The sequence below is a fragment of the Arachis ipaensis genome, chromosome B01 (genome assembly GCF_000816755.2).
Source record: "Arachis ipaensis cultivar K30076 chromosome B01, Araip1.1, whole genome shotgun sequence".
NCBI classification, from domain to species: Eukaryota; Viridiplantae; Streptophyta; class Magnoliopsida; order Fabales; family Fabaceae; genus Arachis; species Arachis ipaensis.
The window spans coordinates 6,473,320-6,490,622 of NC_029785.2; the positions used below are offsets into that span (position 1 = coordinate 6,473,320).

The 17,303-nt window shown below is 36.8% G+C and overlaps 1 protein-coding gene across 1 annotated transcript in view; it reads right to left on the minus strand.

Annotated features, from left to right (window-relative positions):
- Positions 13,931 to 17,303, minus strand: part of LOC107616352 (probable amino acid permease 7) — a 4,833-nt gene continuing 1,460 nt past the window's right edge. The window contains exons 5-7 of the mRNA XM_016318322.2: positions 16,069 to 16,202; positions 15,721 to 15,948; positions 13,931 to 14,393 (exon numbers count right to left, since the gene is read on the minus strand). Coding sequence (XP_016173808.1) covers positions 13,992 to 14,393; positions 15,721 to 15,948; positions 16,069 to 16,202 — 764 coding nt within the window. The 3' untranslated portion in view covers positions 13,931 to 13,991. The remainder of the gene's footprint in view (positions 14,394 to 15,720; positions 15,949 to 16,068; positions 16,203 to 17,303) is intronic.

Genomic DNA, 17,303 nt, shown 5'->3' on the forward strand with positions numbered 1-17,303 from the left:
ATCGTCTGGTCATGGGTAGAACCTTCTTAGGCTACCCGCATTCCATGTTCTGGGCACTTCCTTGCCGTCGAGTCTTTCGAGCTTGTAAGCACCTTTGCCGAGTACCTCCCTTACCCTGTAGGGACCTTCCCAATTTACCGCCAGCTTGCCTTCCCCTGGGGTCGGGACGCCGATGTCGTTGCGTCGCTGGACGAGGTCCCTTTCCTCGAAATCTCGTTTGAGGACTTTTGCGTTGTAACACAGAGCTATTCTTTGTTTCAGCGCCATTTCTGTTAGGTGCGCCATCTCCCTTGTTTCCTCAATCAGGTCCTTTTCGACCGCTTCGCTCATGCCCGCGAGTAGTAGTCGGGGGCTCGGTTCGCCGATTTCGACTGGTATCACCGCATCGACCCCGTATGTTAGGCGAAAGGGAGTTTCCCCGTGGCGCTTTGCTCGGTTGTCCGGTAAGACCATAGGACGGAAGAGAGTTCGTCGGCCCAGCTTCCTTTCTTGTTGTCTAGGCGCTTCTTTAGACCAAGAAGGACGACTTTGTTTGCGGCCTCTACCTGCCCGTTTGTTTGGGGATGTTCTACCGAGGAGAACTTTTGCTTTATCCCTAGGCCAGAGAGGAACTCCATGAACTTCTTGTCTGTGAACTGGGTCCCGTTGTCTGAGATAACGACTTCCGGGATACCGAAACGGGTTATCACCTGCTTCCACATGAACTTCCGACAGTTGGAGGACGATATCGTAGCCAGCGGTTCAGCCTCCACCCATTTAGTGTAGTAGTCGATGGCGACAATGAGGTATTTGACTTGTCCTGGGCCGACCGGGAAAGGCCCCAGGAGGTCGACTCCCCATTGTGCGAAAGGTCGAGTAGTCGTCAGAGAATTTAGCTCGGAGGCCGGTGCCTTGTGGAAGTTGGCGTTTTGTTGACACTTTGTGCATCTTTTGACAAATTCCTTTGAGTCTTTCATCATTGTTGGCCAATAGTATCCTACTCGGATGAGCTACCTTGCTAGGGCTTTGCCCCCGATGTGGTGTCCACAACACCCCTCATGGACTTCTCTAAGCACGTAGTCCATCTGGTCGGGGTGCAAACACTTCAACAGGGGCTGGCTGAGTACCTTTTTGAATAGTTGTCCCTGTATAATTGCGTATCTGGCCGCCTCCCTTCTTAAGGCTTTGGCTGCCTTCTCATCTTCGGGCAACTTGCCGAGTTCCAGGAAGTTGGTGATGGGGTCTAGCCATGAGGGGCTTGACTTCGTCAAATGGAGGGCGACCGTTGGTTCCTTCACCATGCCTTGGATGAGGGACCGGTTACCCGATCCTGGCTTTGTGCTCGCTAGCTTAGACAAGAGGTCCGCCCGTGTGTTCCTTTCTCTTGGGACGTGTTGGACGATGACCTCCTGGAATTGACTCATTATTTCTCTAACCTTTTCCAAGTATTTTTGCAGGAGGGGGTCCCGGGCTTGGTAGCTTCCGTTTACCTGCGAGGTGACAACTTGTGAGTCGCTGCATACTTCGACCTTTGTCGCTCCGACTTCCCGAGCTAACGTTAGTCCGCCCAAGAGAGCTTCATATTCTGCTTGGTTGTTCGACACTGGAAACTCGAACTTAGTCGATTGTTCATAGATGACCCCTGCTGGGCTTTCTAGGATGACCCCTGCTACCCCGGACGTTTGGTTGGAGGCCCCGTCAACGTGGAGCCTCCACCGTGTGCCCGTTTCCTCGGGAGGGTCCCCCGTCACTTCAACCAGAAAGTCTGCCATTGCCTGAGCTTTGATCGCGTGTCGGGGTTCATATTGTAGGTCGCATTGGGAGAGCTCGATGGCCCAGGTCATCATCCTACCGGCCAAGTCAGGCTTTTGCAATACTTAGCGAATCGCCTGGTCCGTCCTTACGACTATACGATGGCTTTGGAAGTATTGTCTTAACCTTCGGGAGGAGACTAGGAGCGCCAGCGCCAGTTTTTCCAGCTTGCTGTATTTCAGTTCTGGTCCTTGGAGGACCCTGCTAACGAAATAAACGGGTTGTTGGGTCTTTTCCTCTTCTCTGACGAGCACCGTGGCCATTGCTTCCTCGGTTACCGATAGGTAGAGATAAAGTGGTTCTCCGGCCCTGGGTTTTCCGAGAACTGGTGGTGCCGCTAAAATCTGCTTGAAGTGGTTGAATGCCTCATCGCATGCTGGGGTCCATTCGAACGTCATTCCTTTTTTCATTAGATTGAAGAAAGGTAGGGCTCTTGCTGCTGACGCGCCGAGGAATCGGGACAAAGCCGTTAACCTCCCGGCAAGTCATTGGACGTCTTTGATACAGCCCGGACTCTTCATCTGGAGAACTGCCTGACACTTCTCGGGGTTGGCTTCCACCCCTCTTTGAGTAATCATGAATCCCAAGAACTTACCGGCCTCCATGGCAAACGCACACTTGAGCGGATTAAGCCTCATGCCGTGTTGCCGGAGGGACGAAAAAACACCATCAAGGTCACTAAGGAGGTCGTTGGGTCGTGTAGTCTTCGCGAGTATGTCATCCACGTAGACTTCTACTGTTTTGCCTATGAGTTCACTGAATATCTTATTCATCAGCCTTTGGTACGTGGCCCCAGCGTTTTTCAAACCGAAAGGCATCACCCTGTAACAATAGATTCCTCCTGGTGTTATGAACGCCGTTTTTTCTTCGTCAGGTCGGTGCATCGGTATCTGATTGTATCCTGAGTAGGCATCCATGAAGCTCAGGTACCGGTACCCCGCCGCTGCGTCAACGAGTGCGTCAATGTTAGGTAGAGGGTATCAATCCTTGGGACACGCCTTGTTGAGGTCAGAGTAGTCTACGCACATTCTCCACCTCCCATTGTGCTTTTTGACCAGGACCACGTTTGACAGCCAAGTTGAGTAGTCCAGTTCTCGGATGAATCCTGCTTCTAGAAGGCTGGCCGTTTGCCTGGCTACTTCTTCTGCTCTTTCTTGCGACATTTTTCTCCTCCTCTGGGCCACTGGCTTGGTTCCCGCCTTGACGGCCAGATGATGCGATATGAGCTGAGGATCTATCCCGGGCATATCGGCAGGCGTCCAGGCAAAGAGGTCGGCATTAGCCCTGATCATTTCCATCAATGGCTCCTTCATTTCGTGGGGGAGGTTCCTGTTTATGAATGTGAATTTATCGTCCTCCTCGCCGACCCTGAACTTTTCCAAGTCCCCTTCTGGCTCTGGTCTAGGTTTGTCGTCTATTCTGGCGTCTAGGTCAGCCAGGAAGACCCCAGACGCTTCTTTGGATTTTTTCCTGAGAGAGAGGCTGGCGTGGTTGCAAGCGACTGCCGTTTCCAAGTCGCCTTTGATGGATCTTACGGATCCGTCATCAGTGACAAACTTCATCACCAGCAGCTTTGTGCTAATGGCGGCCCCAGGTCGTTAATGGTTTTTCTCCCCAGGATGATGTTATAAGCCGTGGAGTCTCGTAATATTACGAAGTCCGCCATGACTGTTCGTCGCTTTTGCCCCTGTCCCACAGAGGTCGGGAGTGAGATGATTCCGTCCGGCTTGATGAAGTGGTCCCCCAACCCTACCACACCGTGCTGGTGGGTCGTCAGGTCGGCGTCCCTTAGTCCCAGGGCATCGAAAACGTTTCAAAACATGATGTTTGAGTCTGCCCCCGTATCTACCAGGATTCGTTTGACGAGGCCCGTTCCGACCCTGGCCGTGATGACCATGGGCGGACTCTCCGGTGCCTCGTCAAACCATTGGTCCTCTGGGCCGAAGGAGATGGGTGGGATACCTCGGAAACTTCTACCTGTCGAGGTGGAGACCGCTAGGACCTTGGCGTCTTTTTTCTGTGCTGACTTTGACCTTGGGGCAGTATTCCTGGCCGTTACCACAACACAAAATGACTAACTTATTATTATCTCTTACTTTATCATCAACAATCAAATAGATCAGGGCAAAATTATTCTTTATAGTTCAACAACGACTTCATTTTAAAATCTTCAATGCTATCTTTTTTATTCTGAAAAATTCTCACATTTTGTTCCAACCATATATTTTAAATTACTGCAAATAATTCAATCAGTCACTTTTTTTTTTGCTCATCTTTTCTGCTATGCAATCCTATCTAACTCTCAAATAGTTCTTTGATCTTATCCAGTATAATCCAAGTTCTATCAAAATATGTCAACTATGTGCACCACATCTACCAAGTAAATTCACAACAAAAAACAAATAATGAACAAATTTTACATCCTTTTTACACAAAACACAGATATTATCACTTTGATGAATGGCTTCTAATCTATTCAGTCTCTCTTTGATATTCACCCTTCCCACTAAAATAAACCATGCAAAAAATTCAATTCTTGGCGAGACCAAACCTCTCCAAATTAAACTAATGAAACTATAACTTGACAACTTGTGACCTTTTTCAAAATAGTCTCTGTCTGCAACACCTGCACAAAGGAGTTAGTAGAAAAAATATATTTTTTATCAAATTTTCACACCATTCTATCCTCTCTACTAGTTGATAATTTAATTGGCCTTAACCTTTTAGGAAGTTGGTTAACAAGTACCAACTCTCATTGGAACAACTCTCTCCTCCAATGGAAATTCTATATCCACTCTGACCTATCCTAAAATCCACAATTCTTATAACATATCCTTACTGGTTTGAAACAGAGAAAAGTATCGAAAAAATCCCTTTAAAAGACCCACCTTGTAATCAATTATCTTCCCAAAATCGAGTTCTTCTCCCATTCTCAATTTTCATAAACAGCCGACTAATCATCTTGTCTTTTACCTGTTGCTCCTTGAAATTCAATGACAGATATTTTTTCATGGACCACTTTTTGAAGGTAGTAACTGATTTGATAATATTATATTGGGATTTAAATCATTACAAGAACATATAATCTTCTTCCATAAAGGACAATCTTCCTTTGAAAAACACCACCACCACTTAAACAAAAACGATGTTTTCCTAATCATCGCATCCTCCACCTCCAATCCACCTAACTTTTTCGTCGTCTGCACTATTTTTCATTTTACAAGAGGCATACCATTGTTACTATCCTCTTTATCCCATAAAAATCTTTTTTGCAATGCAATAAGCTTCTCTACAACTCCCTTTGACATTTTATATAAACTAAGATAGTAGACTAACAAACTATTAAACACAGACTTGATAAAAACTAACTTTTTAACTTTGTTAAATACCTTCGCTTTCTAAAGACTAAGGTTTTGTTTCATCTTATCTATAATCGATTTTTAGATCTTCACCAATCTAAGATCTCCTAAGGAGATTTCTAGGTATCTCACAGGTAGAACAACTTCTGTACATTCTAGTAACCTACACATATTTGTCACCCACTTTGACTCACAATTTTACCGGGATCAAATTTGACTTGTCAAAGTTAATACTCTGCCTCGACATGAGTTCAAAATACTGCAAGAGCTTCTTATAATTTAAAATTGTCTATGTCTTTGGTGGGCAAAATAAAAGAGTATCATCCACAAATCGAAGATGCAACAGTTTAATATTATCTCTCTCAACCAACAACAAAGATATACGCTCATTTTTTACTGTCTCTCCCACTATCTTGTGCAATATATCAATAACAAAAATAAACAAAAATAAAAATAAAAAATATTTTTTTCTTAATCTTCTTTCCATCTTAAACGGTTTAGATGATTTAATTTTATTATTATATTAAATAATAATCAAATTAAGTAAATTAAGTAAATNNNNAAATAATTTTGATTCAACTTTAGAAAAAAAAAAGTATAGGGAGCAATTATAGTATAAGCTAACTCAATTAACTCCCTTTTCTAGTTATAATTTTAAAATTTGAAAAATTTAGTTTAAGTCATTTCCATATCAATCCTAAACCACAAATCACTCAATGTAGGTGTCTTTCGTCTTCTCTCTTCCGCCCCTCCTCCCGTACATCACACCTTGGCGTCTGCCTCCTCTTGCCCATCACGCCATCGTTGTGTCTCCGATGCACCACCTTTGTTCCCCCTCCCTCGCATGCAGCCGCCTCTCCCCGCACGTCCTCCATCGTAGTTGCTCCACCTAGTCCGCCGTTCACGCAAGGGAGCTCGCGAAGGAAGAAAGACGCCACCACGCCACCGTTGCACCATTCAAAGTCCGCTCGCCCCTCGTCCATGAAGGTCTCAGCCACAACCACTACTTCCACCGCCATTCACGCAGGGGGACTCGCAAAAGAAGAAATAGCGAGGAGATACTTGCACCGTCCACGCAGTGCCATCGACCACCTCGTCGTTGGCCACCTTGCATTTAGTTGTCGCCCTCCTCTCTGGATTACACCCACTAAAATGGTAACCACGTCCATGTAATGTCGTTTATAGGTTTTCTCTTTTCTTTTCTTTTTTTCTATCTCCCCTTCACGATTTATGTAAATCCCATAAAATTAACGAATAATTAGTCAATAAATTAATTATTTTAAAAAAATTAGAAAATTAAATTTTATAGTTTAAAGATGTAGAAATAATTAAAATATATGAATTTCAACACTAATTTTAAAGATTTTGGCTCAAAGTTAGACTAACGGACTAAACTGGTTGAACCGGACCCATATTGGGCCCAAGGCCCAACCTATATCAGCTCCATTCATAAGCCTTCAGCTCATTAATCACACAAAAGGAGGGGAAGCAACGTTGGATGAGAAGAGGGGGAAAAGGGTTTGGGAAGAAAACTATTCACTTCCGTTTTCAATCGCTCGTAATTTTTGATTTGGAGTTTCGATTGACGAGCCGTTTGCGACCACACATTTGTCTTGGGCTCCTCTTTAATTCTATTTAAATTAAGTGGTAAGTTTCTCTATAATTCATGCCCAGTTTTTTGTTTCCCCCTTTTTCACGAAATTAGTTTGAGTTTTGAGTGATTTTGATGATTTTGGTGGTTTAGGTACAATCTAACATTGGATAATTGTTGAATTATACTCCAATCATCAATGGATAAAGTAAAGAAACTCTAAATCCTTTTGGTTTGTCTAATTTTGTGTACCCTAGTGCTAATTTAGTGAATTGTATAAATTAGATCGGATTTATGTTAATTTGGAGTTTTAGTTGGTGAATTGGAGCTCTTGGAACAACCATTGGTGGCTGGAATTATCGGAGTTGATTAAGAATCTTGAAGATTGAATTTTGGTGGTTTTGAGCTTAGGAGAAAAATTGACCAAGGTATGATTTTGGTTTCTCGTATTTAATATATAATGTCTTATGAAAACTTAGGTTAGATGACCATAGGATAGGTGTGGATGCATGAATGTGATTAAATGCTTAGTACCTTGCTAATAATTGTTGAAATAGGTTGAGTATTAGTGGTGATTGGTGTGGTGATGAACATGGAATGCTAAATGATGATTTGGAGATGATTGATAAGGCGATAATGATGTATATGTGCATATGATGAATAAATGATGATTTTGTTGGTATTTTAGAGGGATTTATGTATGAGATTATGTAAAATTGAGGTATGATTGATTGTGGTAGGATGTGGGAATTGTGGTGCTGTGAATGGTAAGCTGTGGTGCTGTTTATATGTATAGAATGTTGATTTGAGTTTGTTTTGGTGAAAATAGAGGTTTATGAGCTTTTGTGAAAATCTAATTTTTGGCCAAAATTTGGCTTATCATAACTTGGCTTTCAGGCTTTCAAATTGTTTCAAACTTATTTTATAGGAAAATTGGGTCCGTGAAGTTTACGCTGTTCGAAGAACGAATGAAAAATATTTTGAAACGAAAAAGTTATGTGCATCGAAAGTTTGGTATGTAAAGCTGAAATTTTGCAGACTTAACCATTTTTGACTGATCTACAATGCATGCGTACGCAAACCCCTCCATACGTGGATGGACGTTTCTGTTTGGCATGCATGCGTACGCGGATGAGGTAATGCATATGCGTGATGGGCAAATTGCACTCCCACATGTACGCATGACCTTTGTTTTCAGCAAATGGAATGTTAATGTTTTAAACATGATTTTAAACCTCTAAACTTCTAATTTCACTCTTTTAATCCTAGATCTTAGTAATAGACCTAGTAATGAGATGAAACTAAGGTAAAGGAGGTCTCTTGGGGATGAAGTAAGGTTAGAAAAATGATGAATTTGATATGAGAAGATAGGTGGCATAAATATATGTATATATATACTTCTTAAATTATAAAACTGATTAAAGAAAGGAATGAATATTTCATCTGAGCACTCTTTCTTGAAAGTGCGACCCCAGGAGATGGTGAAAGGTGAGGATCCTCTTCTTTGTTCCTCCTGGTATTGTAAAATCGTTACCAGCGAGATGGTAGGGGGTTAGGATTTCCTTCTTTGTTCTTCCTAGGCATATGAGAACGTACTTCTTGGGTAGACGCAAGAGTTGTGATTTCGCCCTACTTGTTCGAAGTTGGTTAGTATAGAGGCTCCCCGAGTAGAAGCAAGGGTGTGGTTCGTCCCACTTGCTTCGGGTTATGATAAACTATGTATAAAAGTGCAAATATATGATATATAAGTAATGTTATGGCCATAATGAAAGATTATGAATGAATATGAATGAAATGAGGCTTATGCACTTATGTTATCTGAGATACGAGTGTCCCTGGGTAAAGTACCATGACTTACCACCACGTGTTCCAGGTTAAGACTCGATACTCTGGTGAGCCTACGACGTAAAAGGTGACCGGGCACTTATAAATTTCCGAGAAGGATACCCCCATTGAGCAATTTTATATATATGAGAAAAAGCTATGCATAGACTCTTGGGGATGCACGTCGGGGGACAGTCCAGGGTTTAGCAGCCGGACTTGTCGGGTTGGTTTGATAACCGATAGATGAGACTCATTAGCCATAGGACAGGCATGCATTATATGCATATTGTTTGAATTGATTGCTTGTGTATTAATTGGAATTGTCTAAGTGATTATAATATGCTATTTGTTATATTTGCTATCTGTATTACTTGTATTCTACCTGTATTTACCATTGTCTGCTTGTTTGTCTTTGTAATTTCATGGGAGATAGAGGAACAGAAGAAAGGCGGAGAGATTTTGGGTTCTAGTTAAGTTTTAGTTAGGTTTAGGAATCCCTAGAGGACCACCCATTCATGGTTTCTGTTTTAGTTCTTTAAGCTTTATAATTTGAGTGTCGACATTCTAGGATTGCCTCTGGTTTTCCCAAGACCTTATATCTTATGTATACGACACCTTTACCATATTGAGAACCCCCTGTTCTCATTCCATACGGATATTTGTGGTTTTCAGATGCAGGTCAGGCGGCACCTCGCTGAAGCATTCTGGGAGCTTCTAAAAGCGAAGATTCTTTTGTAGTATTTAGGACTTTAGTTTGGTTATGATGTATATATATTTATACTTTTATCTCCACTACATATGTATGTTATGTTTTATCCTCTTAGATGTTGTATTTGGAGAAACAGGTTCTGTAGGCTATCTTGTGGTCCTTTGGGATTCTAATGTGTATATCTATATATATGCTCTGTCCGGTTTTAATTTTGCGAGCCGGGTCAGAAGCTTTGCTATCTGTATCTTGGAACTCTTTTGCATATATATTTTCATGCTTATTTTACTCTTATCCAGCTTCGTTACGTTTATCGCTTACATGAATGATGCGTTTTTCTATTTAATGCTTTGCTTTAAACTTTCTTTCAAAGGCTCCTAGATAAACCTTCTTTTTAACTATATTATGTATATTTATATTTTATTTTTAGAGGTTGTAGCGCCTCGTCACATCTGTTTTACATCTTAGGTGTAAAGCTCTGTGTAGTAGGGTGTTACAATTCATACCACTACTGACCACCGCAGCACCTCTTCCTTCGCGAACGCAATGTCCTTTTGCAGTGTGTTTCTGTTTTTTTATAACTATTTTTCGGACGATTCTTTCTAATTAAATGGTGTTTCTTTTACAGGGTATCGAATATTTATTTCTAAATAAATGGATGATTTTTTATGTGAGTTATTGGATGTTTGTTTCCTAGATTTTGGATTTTTTTTTTTTGCACAGAAGAGGGGGAGGACAGCGTGTTTTTTTTTTTAATTTAAAAAATTGACTCAAGTTGGCTGATACTCTAGTTGCGGTGTTAAACAACACTAACATTAACAACAATAAAATATACTTTTAGAAAAAAGTTATTTAATTGCGTAATGTTTATTTTAATTTATTCTCACACGAAAGAAATGATGTATTATTGAATAGAGTGACCTAATAAACCTTTCAATGAATTTTCTGTCTTATGATTCCTTCAAGTGAGCCCACAAACCCCATTAAGGTCACAAGAAAGCAACCAAAGCTAAATATCCTAAGAACAATCCATTTGCTACTCCATACTTCAATCTTTTTCTGAACTAAGTACATCTCCACTGGAAAAAGAATTGCCAATGGCCAAAAGTTTATGGCTCCTAAAACTCCAAGAACTTGGTTGAAGTAAGGGAAAAGAATTGCAACTCCTGTGGTTGAAATCACAAAAATTGTTCTGAAACAGAACCTGAAAAGATTGAAGTTAAAAGGGGGCAAAAGGGGTAGTTTCACTTTGTAGAAATTGTTCACAAAACCATTGTTGGGGAACTTTCTTGATCTCCATCTATCAGCTACATTATATATTGGCTGACAATAAATCTGTTAAGAAGAACAGTAATTAATTAAGTTGCATGAAGGGAAAAAAATGGTAAAGAGATAAAAATTCTTTCTAACAAATAGTTGGATATCTATTTAGAAGAATATGTCATTTTATTTTTATTATTTTTTAAAATAAATTATACATTTTTCTTTATTCTCTCTGCACAAAAACCTCATCATCATAATAAAATTGTCCATTAATTAGTATGATGTAGGTGAGCAAACAATTAAAGGGTTAAAAAAAAATAGAGATAATAAGAATCAATTTGATTTCCGAAGTTTTATAATTATGAATTTAGTTATCTATCTGGTTAACATAATATTTGAAAATCTACTATGACAATTTAAAGATTAGTTAACATTTTAAAAATGAAATTATTTAAATAAAAATATTTTTATATAAAGATGATAGTTAATACATTAACACATATTATTTAATTAAATATATCATACCATTTAATGTGATTTTAGCCATTATTATACAAGGACATATACATGTGAATACTTCTCAAATTCAATTTGACGAGAATGAAAGTTATATACACATGTAAGTTCTATTAAAAACTTTTACTAATTAAGAAATTGATGCTAAATAGTAAATAGTTTAACCAAAAGCGTTTAAGGTGTGTTTGGAATATCTTGAGAATAGAGTTCTCATAAAAAAAAATTTTAAGTTTAAAATACAATAAAAGTATAATTTTTAATTCTCAAAAGAATTTCAATTCTTACATTAATATTCAAATTAAATCATACCAAAAAAATCTGATTTGTAATTCTGTATTACTAAAGATTAAAATGTTAAAATTGTCCCTAATAAACAAATAAAAAAAAGGCAAAAATAAAAAACCCCAAAAATAAAATAGTAAAGAACACAAAATTCATTTAATTCATGTAATTAATTGTTCTAAATCATTAATTTAAATTTAAAATAGAATTAAAATTTACTTCTTAATAAAAATAAAATTCTTTTCTCATTTTAATATTCAATGCATGCGTACGCAAACCCCTCCATACGTGGATGGACGTTTCTGTTTGGCATGCATGCGTACGCGGATGAGGTAATGCATATGCGTGATGGGCAAATTGCACTCCCACATGTACGCATGACCTTTGTTTTCAGCAAATGGAATGTTAATGTTTTAAACATGATTTTAAACCTCTAAACTTCTAATTTCACTCTTTTAATCCTAGATCTTAGTAATAGACCTAGTAATGAGATGAAACTAAGGTAAAGGAGGTCTCTTGGGGATGAAGTAAGGTTAGAAAAATGATGAATTTGATATGAGAAGATAGGTGGCATAAATATATGTATATATATACTTCTTAAATTATAAAACTGATTAAAGAAAGGAATGAATATTTCATCTGAGCACTCTTTCTTGAAAGTGCGACCCCAGGAGATGGTGAAAGGTGAGGATCCTCTTCTTTGTTCCTCCTGGTATTGTAAAATCGTTACCAGCGAGATGGTAGGGGGTTAGGATTTCCTTCTTTGTTCTTCCTAGGCATATGAGAACGTACTTCTTGGGTAGACGCAAGAGTTGTGATTTCGCCCTACTTGTTCGAAGTTGGTTAGTATAGAGGCTCCCCGAGTAGAAGCAAGGGTGTGGTTCGTCCCACTTGCTTCGGGTTATGATAAACTATGTATAAAAGTGCAAATATATGATATATAAGTAATGTTATGGCCATAATGAAAGATTATGAATGAATATGAATGAAATGAGGCTTATGCACTTATGTTATCTGAGATACGAGTGTCCCTGGGTAAAGTACCATGACTTACCACCACGTGTTCCAGGTTAAGACTCGATACTCTGGTGAGCCTACGACGTAAAAGGTGACCGGGCACTTATAAATTTCCGAGAAGGATACCCCCATTGAGCAATTTTATATATATGAGAAAAAGCTATGCATAGACTCTTGGGGATGCACGTCGGGGGACAGTCCAGGGTTTAGCAGCCGGACTTGTCGGGTTGGTTTGATAACCGATAGATGAGACTCATTAGCCATAGGACAGGCATGCATTATATGCATATTGTTTGAATTGATTGCTTGTGTATTAATTGGAATTGTCTAAGTGATTATAATATGCTATTTGTTATATTTGCTATCTGTATTACTTGTATTCTACCTGTATTTACCATTGTCTGCTTGTTTGTCTTTGTAATTTCATGGGAGATAGAGGAACAGAAGAAAGGCGGAGAGATTTTGGGTTCTAGTTAAGTTTTAGTTAGGTTTAGGAATCCCTAGAGGACCACCCATTCATGGTTTCTGTTTTAGTTCTTTAAGCTTTATAATTTGAGTGTCGACATTCTAGGATTGCCTCTGGTTTTCCCAAGACCTTATATCTTATGTATACGACACCTTTACCATATTGAGAACCCCCTGTTCTCATTCCATACGGATATTTGTGGTTTTCAGATGCAGGTCAGGCGGCACCTCGCTGAAGCATTCTGGGAGCTTCTAAAAGCGAAGATTCTTTTGTAGTATTTAGGACTTTAGTTTGGTTATGATGTATATATATTTATACTTTTATCTCCACTACATATGTATGTTATGTTTTATCCTCTTAGATGTTGTATTTGGAGAAACAGGTTCTGTAGGCTATCTTGTGGTCCTTTGGGATTCTAATGTGTATATCTATATATATGCTCTGTCCGGTTTTAATTTTGCGAGCCGGGTCAGAAGCTTTGCTATCTGTATCTTGGAACTCTTTTGCATATATATTTTCATGCTTATTTTACTCTTATCCAGCTTCGTTACGTTTATCGCTTACATGAATGATGCGTTTTTCTATTTAATGCTTTGCTTTAAACTTTCTTTCAAAGGCTCCTAGATAAACCTTCTTTTTAACTATATTATGTATATTTATATTTTATTTTTAGAGGTTGTAGCGCCTCGTCACATCTGTTTTACATCTTAGGTGTAAAGCTCTGTGTAGTAGGGTGTTACAATTCATACCACTACTGACCACCGCAGCACCTCTTCCTTCGCGAACGCAATGTCCTTTTGCAGTGTGTTTCTGTTTTTTTATAACTATTTTTCGGACGATTCTTTCTAATTAAATGGTGTTTCTTTTACAGGGTATCGAATATTTATTTCTAAATAAATGGATGATTTTTTATGTGAGTTATTGGATGTTTGTTTCCTAGATTTTGGATTTTTTTTTTTTGCACAGAAGAGGGGGAGGACAGCGTGTTTTTTTTTTTAATTTAAAAAATTGACTCAAGTTGGCTGATACTCTAGTTGCGGTGTTAAACAACACTAACATTAACAACAATAAAATATACTTTTAGAAAAAAGTTATTTAATTGCGTAATGTTTATTTTAATTTATTCTCACACGAAAGAAATGATGTATTATTGAATAGAGTGACCTAATAAACCTTTCAATGAATTTTCTGTCTTATGATTCCTTCAAGTGAGCCCACAAACCCCATTAAGGTCACAAGAAAGCAACCAAAGCTAAATATCCTAAGAACAATCCATTTGCTACTCCATACTTCAATCTTTTTCTGAACTAAGTACATCTCCACTGGAAAAAGAATTGCCAATGGCCAAAAGTTTATGGCTCCTAAAACTCCAAGAACTTGGTTGAAGTAAGGGAAAAGAATTGCAACTCCTGTGGTTGAAATCACAAAAATTGTTCTGAAACAGAACCTGAAAAGATTGAAGTTAAAAGGGGGCAAAAGGGGTAGTTTCACTTTGTAGAAATTGTTCACAAAACCATTGTTGGGGAACTTTCTTGATCTCCATCTATCAGCTACATTATATATTGGCTGACAATAAATCTGTTAAGAAGAACAGTAATTAATTAAGTTGCATGAAGGGAAAAAAATGGTAAAGAGATAAAAATTCTTTCTAACAAATAGTTGGATATCTATTTAGAAGAATATGTCATTTTATTTTTATTATTTTTTAAAATAAATTATACATTTTTCTTTATTCTCTCTGCACAAAAACCTCATCATCATAATAAAATTGTCCATTAATTAGTATGATGTAGGTGAGCAAACAATTAAAGGGTTAAAAAAAAATAGAGATAATAAGAATCAATTTGATTTCCGAAGTTTTATAATTATGAATTTAGTTATCTATCTGGTTAACATAATATTTGAAAATCTACTATGACAATTTAAAGATTAGTTAACATTTTAAAAATGAAATTATTTAAATAAAAATATTTTTATATAAAGATGATAGTTAATACATTAACACATATTATTTAATTAAATATATCATACCATTTAATGTGATTTTAGCCATTATTATACAAGGACATATACATGTGAATACTTCTCAAATTCAATTTGACGAGAATGAAAGTTATATACACATGTAAGTTCTATTAAAAACTTTTACTAATTAAGAAATTGATGCTAAATAGTAAATAGTTTAACCAAAAGCGTTTAAGGTGTGTTTGGAATATCTTGAGAATAGAGTTCTCATAAAAAAAAATTTTAAGTTTAAAATACAATAAAAGTATAATTTTTAATTCTCAAAAGAATTTCAATTCTTACATTAATATTCAAATTAAATCATACCAAAAAAATCTGATTTGTAATTCTGTATTACTAAAGATTAAAATGTTAAAATTGTCCCTAATAAACAAATAAAAAAAAGGCAAAAATAAAAAACCCCAAAAATAAAATAGTAAAGAACACAAAATTCATTTAATTCATGTAATTAATTGTTCTAAATCATTAATTTAAATTTAAAATAGAATTAAAATTTACTTCTTAATAAAAATAAAATTCTTTTCTCATTTTAATATTTCCAAACACATTTTTAATTTTGATACTTAAAATAATTTCATACGATTCATATTTATACATTTTAAGTAATATATTTAAAAAATAGTTATTTTTGTTTACGCGACAATATATATGGTCTATTGTCTATGACTCTATGTAAAGTTACACTAATAATGTAACAAAGTTAAATTTAAGGTAAAAACTCAGGTGAAGTCGACTTCATATGAAATTGATACCTAAAAACCATTAGATGAAATTTTAGTCAAATCAGTCAAATTATTTAACGACTCTCAAGTATCAATTTCACGTAAAGTCGACTCCACCTGAGTTTCCACCTAAATTCAAACATTAGCAATAAAGGTACCTGATACCCTCCAACCAAATGAACAATAATGCAAACATTAGCAATGTCAACAAGCCAGAAAGGCTCATAGAAGCCAAACCCAGTGAGCAGGTTTCCCGGCGTAGAGTTTCCGAAGGCGGCGTATCCAAAGCATCCGCAACAGAGATAGAAGAATGTTGTGATCAAGATTGCAATCATCGACGCCTTCTTCATGGTTTGGTTTTCCGGTGGAGAAGACTTCAGTGTGTCCTTGTAACAACAAAATTCAACATTTTCTTAATTTCAGCATTAAATTGCTGCTTCTTTTTTTCAAAAGTGGTACCAACCACTAATAAGTAATAATTACTACCTAATTTGAATATGAAATACCTGAATCTCAAGGAGGAGAAGAGAGTAGGGATAAGAGAATGCGATGTCGCCAAGTGCTTGAAACACTAACCATATTTTGTCTGCAACGTTATTAGTTGCTACCCCTGTTATGCTACCCATAATTCTTCCATTTTCTGTAAGTGTCACCAAATTCCAATCATACATTGTTATTTGATTAAAGTTATCAAATCAAATTACCTCTATCCAGGGAATGGATCTCTCAATTTTTTTTTTAATATTGTTGTAAAATAATTTTTTATTATACACTTTTTTAAGTCAATAAACATATAACATTAATATAAATAATTCAAACATGTTAAACACCAAATGCATTAAAAATTAAACACATTAAAATTCAAATATATTAAACACTAAAGACATTAAAATCCATACATATTAAAAGGTATATATATTTTAAATTTTTATTTAATTAATATATGGTCAGATCTAAAAGTTGGTTTGGGTTCCGCATTCCCATAACCGTTACCCCAACTAATTACTAGAGAGAGTCATTGGTTTGGTTTGGGTTAGACTCGATTACCCATTAGTTCCAGAGCCAATATAATTTATTCGGTTCGGGTTTGGGACGAGTAATCAGGTACCGCGACATGTGCTCACCCCTAAGTAGTAAGTTTGAATCTCCGTCGAACTAAATTTCAGTTAAGAAGAAAAAAAAAAAGTTTAATTACTTTGTTGGTCCTATAATTTCACCAAATTTTTAATTAGGTTCTTATACTTTTTTTCTTTTTAATTGAGTCCTTACACTAATTTTTTTTTAATTGGGTCCTTAAACTTTTTTTTCTTTTATTTGGGTCTCTACACTAATTTTTTTTATTTAGATCCTTATACAATTAAACCAATTACTGTCAAGAAGGACTTAACTGAAAAAAAATTGGTAGAGGAACCAAATTAAAAAAAAAAAAGTATAAAGACCTAATTAAAAATTTTACAAAATTATAAAAACCAATAGAATAATTAAACAAAAAAAATCATAATATCATCAACAATTGAAAATAACTGCTCCAATATATATTTTTTCACCATATTTCCTACCCAATAATTAATTAATGCATTAATTTGAATGAAATTAATGGTTTCAAAAGTCAATGATGGGTATACTTCTCATATGAATTTAATTTTAATGCATTGTTAATGTAAAATAATTTTACACATGTATCTAATTATGTAACATTATATTAATAAAAATAACTATTTTTTATATTAACCATTAACTA